Source organism: Atta colombica, unplaced genomic scaffold, assembly GCF_001594045.1.
Source record: "Atta colombica isolate Treedump-2 unplaced genomic scaffold, Acol1.0 scaffold118, whole genome shotgun sequence".
NCBI classification, from domain to species: Eukaryota; Metazoa; Arthropoda; class Insecta; order Hymenoptera; family Formicidae; genus Atta; species Atta colombica.
The window spans coordinates 167095-177954 of NW_017259204.1; the positions used below are offsets into that span (position 1 = coordinate 167095).

The 10860-nt window shown below is 31.1% G+C and overlaps 1 protein-coding gene across 1 annotated transcript in view; it reads right to left on the reverse strand.

The window, feature by feature from the left end:
• Positions 1 to 4473: 4473 nt before the first annotated feature.
• The window catches only part of LOC108694204 (glutamate receptor-interacting protein 2), a 20967-nt gene continuing 14580 nt past the window's right edge, over positions 4474 to 10860 (reverse strand). Inside the window, exons 5-6 of the mRNA XM_018203569.1 lie at positions 4990 to 5214; positions 4474 to 4893 (exon numbers count right to left, since the gene is read on the reverse strand). Coding sequence (XP_018059058.1) covers positions 4569 to 4893; positions 4990 to 5214 — 550 coding nt within the window. The 3' untranslated portion in view covers positions 4474 to 4568. The remainder of the gene's footprint in view (positions 4894 to 4989; positions 5215 to 10860) is intronic.

Genomic DNA, 10860 nt, shown 5'->3' on the forward strand with positions numbered 1-10860 from the left:
TATAAGAAATCTGGTCGATTAAATGAAAATGTCATATCTTGCTCGGTTTCTGTTGCCAATCTGCTCAAATTTTATTATCAGTAGATTGTTCGGTTTTTACTCGCAATCTGCTATCAGATTCTGTCAGCAGGTTTTGTTTGATTTTTGCTGCCAGTTTATCTATTTGCATAGAATGTTAACAAATTCTGTCAGCAGAATGCGATATCAGTTGCGATGATCAGTCTGCTAACATCTTTTGATCAAATCTGCTACCAATCTGTCGATATCCTGCTAATTTTATCTGGGTATTTGGGTATACATATATGCGAATAGAATTACATATATAGAATTTAGTATAGAAAATTAATCTATATTTATTTTTATAAATAAAATACACATGTGTACAAAAATATATTAGAAACATTTAATATTCGAAGCAACGCTTGAAAAATTACAGCTGCATTCCAAGAACGCAAATATCAACATTGCTAACATCCATGTTCATTTTAATTTTACGCTGATCTCTAAAATACATATCTACTATAAAAATTGTTATAGTTACAAAGAAAAAATTTTAAAATATTTAAGATATTAAAATTCAATTGATTACGAAGATATTAACAATTTAATCACAGTATACATATATTTGTATCGCAACTCTGTCAGCATCTTTGATTTTGATATTAGGTTGGCCAAACTGAAATGCGTGAAATAAGTATGTTATCTAGCATTACCACGGTTACCACTTAAACTTTCTTCTCTTTTCATTCTTTTATTCGTTTTCTCAAAACTTTTCACAAAACTCACTAGATTTATTCGCGTCAAAGATTTCAAGAGGGATATATTTTAGTCATGTTGTTTTTCTTCTAAGTGGAGGCGTTAAAAAAATATAAAGGTCACCTCAATTTTTTTAAACGGAATTATACAATTTTTTTTTACATAATATGATTCCTCTAATTATTCTACATATAAAACTATTAATGTAGAGTTATCAAAAAACTAATAGTTTACGAGATATTTTATACTTTATTCTGGCATATATCAACTTAAAATGAGTAATAAAAATAATATGAGCTAAAGGGCCATAGGAGTCGGCACTATAATTAAATTGCGCAAAATTTAACAATCGATTATAATACAGTACGTTTTGACTCCGTTTTTTGCGCTATCTTCAAGCAGCCATCAATAGACTGGCAGCAAACTATAATTACAAAGAATTGCGAGTATGTTGTAGAAAAAAACTTTGTATAATTCTATTCCTGCCAGCAATGCAGTGAGACGTATCCATTCTCAATATTCTACTGTTGTGCCACAGAGTTGCATAGCTGAGTGGTTGTAAGTAAGTCTTCAGCTAAAGTAATTTAGTAATGAGAATTAACTCATTACAACATAAAAAAGATGAAAGTAAAAAGAGAGAACAATTTTTTAAAAGAAAAAACGCTCACCGCATAACTGTCGCAATTGTAACAAAATAAACTATTGCCAATTATTGTCGAAACATCATCAGTGGTCATTACAAGTTAAAAATTAAAAGATTAAATTAAATCTTGACCTCAGCAAACGAGAATGGATTAAAATGGATTGAAATGGATTGGATCTGAGCTGACATTAGTTTAATATTTGAAAAAAAAAAAAAAAAAAACATTCATATTTAAGGATTACAAATTTTATTCCTAAGACATTAATAATAATTATACCTGAAATTAACTATTTCAAATTGGTATTAAAAAAACGCATTTTAGTGGGATTCGAATCTGGAAACTTTGGATTATGAATTTTCTACATTACCCGCTATATCACTTCTTCAATTAGTAAATGTGTTATTCATTTTCTACTTCAATTACAATCAGCTAAATTAGTAACGAAATTATATAAATATAATAAAAATATCATCATTTAGATATAATAAAGTATAAACAATTTATTATAAGACAACATGAGTAAGTGTCAGATAATCTCGTTTGTCGCACGCCGTGATTAGCCTAATATTCGGATTGTGTTCGACTTGGTTTGCGAGTGTTCACATCGATCATTCATTTTACTTCTAATCAAAGAGAAACAAAATATAGCTCAATTACGTTTATATTACAACTTTTTTTAGTTTAGTTGGATTAAAACGAAAAAGTTTTCTATTTATAATTTTGGATAATTTAAGTAGCATTTATGGTTCATTTTTAGATAAAAACTTTTTTTATTCAATTAGATTGAAAAACTGCATTTCATATTTAGAATATTATACTGAATTGAAGTATTCACGTTGCACAGAAATTGCTGATATTATTTTTGAATTTAATTGAATTAAAAAATCTGTACTTCCTATTTACAATTCTAAATTGAGTAGTATTCACGATGTGAATAGAAAATATTAATATTATTTTTAACGAAAGGCATAGAGATATGCTCTATGCAATTCCTATAAATGAATAAAAATTCATTCAGGATTAAAAAGGATTCATTTTAACATTCATGAATCAGTATTTCTGAAAATTTGAATCCATTTTAATGCATTTCAATTCATTCTCGTTTGCTGGGACCATATGTTATTAAGAATTAAAATTAACTATCGCGAATATTCTAGTCCGGACGATCAATTGTCAAATTTTGCGTAATCTAATTATAGTGCCGATTTCTGTGGTCCTTTAGCTCATATTTTTTTAGTACTCATTGTTAAGGCTCCTGAGTAATCGCCGCGACCATGTTGAAATCGTGACTTCAGAAGCGAGGAATGACACGTTAATTTATGTTGCATACCATTTTAAATAAATACAATTTGGATAAATAATAAATCTAAATGACGAGGCGATTAAGTATTAAAATTAATTTTTAGATGTTATAAAATGTGAAATACTAATTTACGGGAAATTTTTCGGAAAGTAATGAAATGCCTAAAATGTGAAATTCTAGTCTATTTTTTAGTAAATTGATATACTATCTTGATCAAAAAGTTCCCGGAATTCATTTAGAAAATTCAAAATACAAATTTTATTCAAAAGTGATATTGTCCCCTTCAAAGTACTCCCCATCGATTACAACGCACTTATGCCAGCGCTTGATCCAGCTCTCGAAACATTTCTGGAACTCTATTGTCGGTAGCCATCAGAGCCATCTTCGATTTTTCCGTTACCTCCTTTCGGCTGTTAAAACGCGTTTCCCGTAATGGTTTTTTCATGCTATTCATAAACGGCTGTTTTCTTTAGAATATCACTGCCGAAACAGTTTCCCAACATTTCCAAGGTTTTCATACCAATTTTGAATCCATTTTTAACGCAAAATTTAATACAAACTCGTTGTTGCAAATTCAACTCCATTTTTAAAACTGTAAAAAATCGAAAAGTGCAGAGGTAGATGTACTCAAGACGGCGTAACTTTACAAATGTCAAGCTATGATAAAATTTGGTGGGAATGTCAATGATAGATGTGGTAACCTAACCAAAAAACAGAAAATTCAAATCAGCTGACTCAGAACATCACCTGGTGGTAATTCCGGGAATTTTTTGATCAAGGTAGTAAACTAGCTTGTTTTTCTTTTGGTCTATTTTCTGTTCCATTAGACTGCACTAGAATTCTCTTGCTTTCGGCATATCAAATATATTTGAATATCTATTTGAAATATATATTTAAAATGGATATTGCGTGGTTTTTCGCCGCAAATGGTGCGAACAAAGAGGAAGAGCATGCAGTTGACAGGCGAAAACTTCGCATATTAAGAAAATGTTTGCGTGAGGTTAAATTAAATATATGAGTAAAAGATAAAAATATAAAGTGCATAAAAATCACATGAAAATTAAAAAATGAAAATTATAATAAAAAATAGAGATTTATGAAACAGGTTAAAAAATATCCTTTTTCTATTCAGATGAAGATTTCTCCCCAATTCAGAACAATTTAGGGTTTGTGCTATGTTCTCTAATACATTTTTCTATACGAGTTTTAAATACATTGTTTTCTTACTATATACAATCCAGAACAAGAGTAATGAAATAACATGTATTTATATCAATTCCATATAGCTTTGAGAATTTTGCAACACTTCCCCATACAATATCCAAATTTTTTAACATTATGTTTAACAGCATTTCTTTTTGTTTTTGAACTACATTCATTATTATTCTCGATTATATATATAAGAAATAACAAATAAGCACAATTTCCTATCAAAATACGTATGTACGTGCATACATGTATGTACATCCGTGAACACTTGTTAAATTTTCGTAAAAAGTTTAAGAGGAATGATATAAATTCGCCTTATGATCTCACTTTCTCGTAACTTCCTTACATCTTGGTATCGATTATGTAAATTTTCATTTTTTCACTTTTAGTACATACCAATCTCACGTGAAAAGTTTCACTTTTAAATGATATCAGACTTAATGATTATCTACGAAAATTATGAAAAAATGAAAGAGAGAGAGAGAGAGAGAGAGAGAGAGAGAGAGAGAGAGAGAGAGAGATAAAGGAGAAAAACCAGTTTACTTATTTCACGCATGCGCATTCCATTTTGCCAACATAAAATCGGGAAAATGCTACTGTATATTGCGCTACTGTATATTGTGATTCAATTGCAGGTAGCGATTGATTGTACCAATCTACAAAGTTTTTACAATATTTTTAGGAGATAAGGGTCTTGCTATTGTTAGATCTAAACGCGGTCCGGCTGCCGCGATAAGTGGAACGGCTAAACAACAATCGCAATCCTCTGTGCTGGCCTCATTTACTCGAAGAATCCTATCGTATGGTCGTAATATACCATCACATGGTCCGCCGGGGCGCAAACGATTTATGTAAACTCCTCGTTCATAAAGACCATCCGATACCGAGAAACCAAAATCTTCATAAACTGGATCCTTATGAAGCGATACGTGCACTATTTGTTGGGATCTGCTGTTAGCACCATTGCTGCGCTCTTGTGTTCTGATTTTTTAAATATAAAAAAAAGAAAACATTAAATGAATGAATAAAAACAAAAGCTATTGAAAAAATCTTGTTTTTGAGATAATCAATTGATACTTCGGATAAGATGGTATCGACAAATCTAATTGTCCGCTATCCATAGAGGCGGTATCCCAAAGTCTCAATATCTCCGGTATGGTACTGCTGTTTTCTTCTAATTCGCCCCAAGAATCCATCGCGCTGTCTATACTGGGAAGACTCTCTCTACCTGAGCGTAACACACCATTAGCAAATTGTGCCTGAAGTGTATCACTTCCAATATTGAGCTCTCTACAATAATCCCTGCAAAAATTAAATGTCTTTCAAATCTTAATCTTAATATTCCGAAGATTAAATCACAAAATATTCAATGCGAGTCAACACAAGTTTGTCATGTGTAAAATTCATATATTTGAAATAAAAAATTATATACGTTTCAACTTTTTGGGTACATATTCGTTCGTATATTTTTTATGGCTTAAGACTTAAAAATCTATTGTAGATACGAATTAAAGGAACACGGCAGTGTCTCACAATAACGCTTCGCTTATTGTATGAACGCCATTGCATGTAAAAGTTTTAGGATGCATTCCGATATTCACTGCTAGTGTTGAAACTATATATAGTATACGTTATATGCACTATAGATTTTCAGCACTGGCAGTGAATATCGAATCGCTTAATCGTAACCTAAGACTCTAAAAAGCGATAAATTGATTGGCGATGAGGCAAATGATAAGTCACGTGATTGTCTTCTTATTTGTTGATCATAAGGATAAGGCGTTAATCTTTCGATGGAACGAAAATTTGCGACTATGATCACTTTAAAGTTATGACGTTTCTCACTCACTTGCTCTTGCGCAGAGGATGCGACAATTAATTAATTAATTCCGACGCAGCTAATCAATGAATCGTTTTTTACGGTCTAATCGGTCTTACAATTATGATTACGACTTTTACGTATAATGGTTTGCGTCGAAACATTATCGTGTTTCTACATTTAAATTTTTAGTGACATTTGATTATAATAAATTTTATTTTTTTTATTCGATACTACAAGTAATTTTTTAAATGGATGAATATTCTGTTATATAAATATGATGACATTTAAATTTTAATACATAAGACAGATGACATTTAAATTTTAATTATTGACAATAGTTAACGATGTACTGACGACTTTGTATCACTTTTGTAATTTGTTAAACAATTAACTCTTTTGTAATTTGTTAAACAATCATGATGAATTTTGTTAATTTCGCATTGGATGAATGACCGAAATGTGCAAATTCAAAGTATGCATAAATGTGCAAACAATGAGCGATCGAATTGAGCTATAGAAAATTTTCTCAAAAATTGAGCCAACTTCATACGGATCGTTTTATAATCCAGTTAAATGCAATTTTTAAAGGCTCTGTAGAAGATCCCGGGAAAATTCTAACTGAATCTTGTACTGGGTGAACAATTACAATTTAAGAGGAATAATGACCCATTTGAATGCTTGCATTGAACATTTCTCGTTTATAGAAACGTAATTATGATAGATCAATTCAATAGATGTTATCAAATAGAGTATAACTTTAATACATTTTTTTAATAAAAATAAAGTAGTTTTTCTATACTCATTTTTACATATATCTGGCGAGACGTTACGGTTTAAAAGTAATATAGCATGAATGTGTAATCTTCCTGTTACAGTAATTTGCCCATTGCAGTTTTTGTATTATAATAATTACATGTGCATAATCTCTGTAATATTATCGGTGTATAATCCTTCTATTAAAAAACTGAATTCAATATTTGTATTACTCTAACTACACGCATGTTATTCATTGTATGTAGTAATTTCGCACAGGATTATAGTAATCGTATAGATTATAATATTCACCCAGTGATTCTTTTCCGTAAGGTAAAATCAAGATCAACATGAATTTCTTAAAGTAAGAACCACTATTTTTTATTTTTGTAGCATATTTCTGTAACTGAAGTCAAAACACTACCCAGAAATTGGCGGGAGGTTGACAGATTAGTAGCAGATTTGATCAGAAGATGTTAGCAGACCACAACTGATGTCGCATTCTGCTCCTGTTCTGCTGAATAGAACCTGTTAACATTCTATGCAAACAGACTGGTAGTAGAAATCAAACACAACTTGCTGACAAAATCTGATAGCAGATTGCGAGCAGAAACCGAGTAAGGTCTGTTGACATAATTTGACAGCAGATTGGCAGCAGAAACCAAGCAAGATCTGCCATTTTCATTTAAATCAACCGATTTCTTATAAGAAATTTTGTGTACATATATATAAATATAATAATACGGTAATAATTATCTATATTTATATATACTGAGGTGACTAAAACTGAGGTGACTAAAACTGAGGTGACTAAAACTAGAAACAATCAATACAATTTTATTGCTAAAATATTGATTAGCTTCACATTTCAAAATACACATGAGAAAGTTATAAAATAGTCAAAAAAATATTCGGAGATTCAAAAAACTCCGAAAAAATTTAAAAATCTTTAAGAGATTTGCCTATTCGCGATTTACATATGCCAATTCTTGTAGGAAAGTTTTCTTCTTACAAGAAACAAGTCAATCTCGTGGCGATGTTGTACATGAAAATAACAGATCTTGCTCAGTTTCTGCTGCTAATCTGCTGTCAAGTTATGCAGCAGACTCTATTCGGTTTCTGTCATCGATTTGCTGGTGTAGCATGTCATCAGAGTATCATATTTTTGACAGCAGTTTACTGATATTGTCTGATAATACAAACTCTGTGTACAATTTGCTGCCTTTCTGCAATCAGAAATTGGTAGACGCCGCTCAAAATCTGTCTCTTTAGATTTGGCTATAAAGTATTTTTTCATTAAGCACTTTTTGAATTATAAAACTTGAGTACTATACTGCTGATATTTGGTCTGGTGTTCGACTTGCTTACACTTTTTTATACTTTTTACACTTAAAATGAGATAAATATATATTATATTTGGTGCTGAAAAGAGAGGAAGCGAAGATGCTGAGTGTAAAAAGTGTAAGCAAGAACAAATTTATTAGCATTATCCAAGGTGTATCACATAGAAGTTACTTATTAAATTTAATTTATTTAGTGCGCGCGCGCGTGTATGTACTCGCGTACGTGCATATGTGGGAGAAGGGAAGGAGAGTCAAAGTTATACGTACCATAATCTTATTTCTCTTCGTTATCTGGACTGATTATGGAGGTTTTTCAACACAGGTAACACAGTGTAACACTGTGTCTTACATAGTGTTTCAACTATGACAGTTACACTGCTCGACACAGTAAAAAGCTAAGTACGAGCGTGTAAAATATGTCAATGTTAATCAACTTTTTAAAAAGTTATTTGGTAGCCGTACTTTTGCAATAAAATTTTCAAAAAATTACCTTCTTAAGTTTAAATAAAAATCATAAATCTATGATACACTAAGTATCATTATAAGAATAGAATGGAAGATTGCAATGCATTGGTATTACACTATGAAACTGCGTTCCAAGAAGTACTTTACACAGTGGAACACAGTGTAATATCTCTGTGTTCTAGCTGGAAAACAGCCTATGTTTGATAAGCAGCTTCAGATCGACATGCATTTTTCTGCTTAGCATTACGACATTGATATAACGAAGATTCCAACCCTTTACGCTTGATTTATTCTTTGTCTCTCACGTTTGGGATATTTAATGTAAGTAAGTTTCTTTGTCTCTCACTCGATCGAAAAGGGTAACTTTTCCCATCCTCCACACATACACGTACGTATAGTCAGAAGCAATGAAGTTGCGATATTTTTTTTTCAATGGATTTCGGAATGCAGCTTACTCACCAAGCGATTGGTTCTTATTTGTAAATTCATGAATGAGAACCAATTCCGAAACCCATCAAAAAAAAGTGTCACAACCTCATTGCTTCTGATTGTACACACACACACACACACACACACACACACACACACACACACACACAATCGATTAAATCCGACTGTCAAACCTCCACTTTGAATAAGCAATACAGTAACTGTCAAGTTTTATAATTCAAAAATTGCTTAATGAAAAAATACTTTATTATAGTGTTTTAAGAATGATTCGACTTCTACAAGAATATGCAACAAAAAATAATTCCCATTTAAAAATTCATGTTGACTTTGATAATGTCCCATATATAAAATCTGTTATTTCTATCTTCTTTCTCCCAAGAAAACCTACAGTTTTTATATAAATCTTTTTTCTGTATCTCTGTTAGTTTCTGATATTCGTGGGGCGATTAAAATGCCACTCTGTATATTATATTGACTTAAGTCGTAAAAGATGTTATATCGAGAAAAACATAAAGAAAGTTTATATCAAGAAATGAATGAAAAGTGATCTATTCGCATATAAACTATACTTCGTATAAGATCCAACATAGACCGATCTTCACGCCTCACGTGAAATAGATCACTTTTCATTCATTTTATGGCAGAAACCTTTCTTCATGTTTTTTTCGATATAGCACCTTCTGACTCGATCGATGACAGGCATCGATATGCAGTATTAAAAAAATCTCGAACCCCTTAAATGTCTTAAAAAGTAAGCATTTTTGAGAAAAATGTTTCATGCAAAAGTTGTACAGTAAGTTGTATAGTTAAAATGGTCTTATTAAGGACTTGTTGCTCTTAATAAGTACGCTGGTAATTTTGTATATATGTATGTATTATTATTACTTTATTGGTTTGCTTACAATGCTTACAATGTATTCGTTGCGTTTTGTACAGAACTCGTTATCATTCGTTACTACTACTAAAAAAGGCGAGAGAGTCGCTCTCGTCGCTGCTCGACCGTCTATTGCCAATTGCAGAGCGCAAAAAAGACTAACTAAAAGATTTCGCCGATCAAGCCGCCAATTGTTTCCGTATGGCTTTCTAGTTAGACTAGGCTATTCATATAGTAACTCTTAAACAGATCTATTTGATCTTATTAGTTTGACTTTTGGTGGTGTCACCAAAATCAGATCAAGGTCAAATCGATTTTTAAAAATGAAACCTATTTTTGATGCCAGAATTTAATAGCTTGAGTTAAAAGCTTTTCAAAACACTATATAAAGTTATTTTTCAAGTTATAAAACTTGGACATTAACTTGGACATTAACCCAACATTGTCCAACCGACAACTAAAATCTCTTGAATGCTATTCAGGATCATGTCCTAACATTTGTTAAGATCAAAGCCATTTGAGATTATTCCTCTTATTTTCATTTTTGCACTAAAAATTCATTTTTACATAAAAATGAAAATGAAAAACCTCCATTGACCTTGATCTTGATAAATGTTATTCAGATTATAATCCTGAATAACATTTATAATAAGAGATTTTAGACATCGGTCAGACATCTTTGGTAATGCTAATGCAGGCGGTACTGTAATTTTCAAGCCTTATAATTCGAAAAATACTTAATGAAAAGTAACTTTATTATAGAATTTTAAAAAGCTCTTAACATAAGTTATTATAAGTTATTAAATTCTGATATTAAAAATAGAGTATTTCATTAAAAAAAATTGATTTGACCTTGGCAACGCCACCCAAACTGATAAAATCAGTAAATATATTTTAAACTACATAATTTTTCTCAGAAATGCTTACTTTTCAAGATATTTACGAAATTCAGAACTTTTTGAATACCCTAAATATATATATCATAATAACGAAACTTAAAATCTTATTAGATGTACAACTTTGCTTCCGCCGTTTTCCTATAGATGGCTTTAGCGGTAAGTGATGGTCGAAATAAATAGATCATAGACGTCATACAATAAACTTGGGCATCTGTCAACATAACCCCATAGAAACATTAATCGATTTGTGTCTGCATCATAAAGTTATTCTCGATTGAAAATGTCAGTTTACGAGCCAAATTCTCGTTATTTGCGGGAGGTTTTAATTTTTTGCTTCAATAT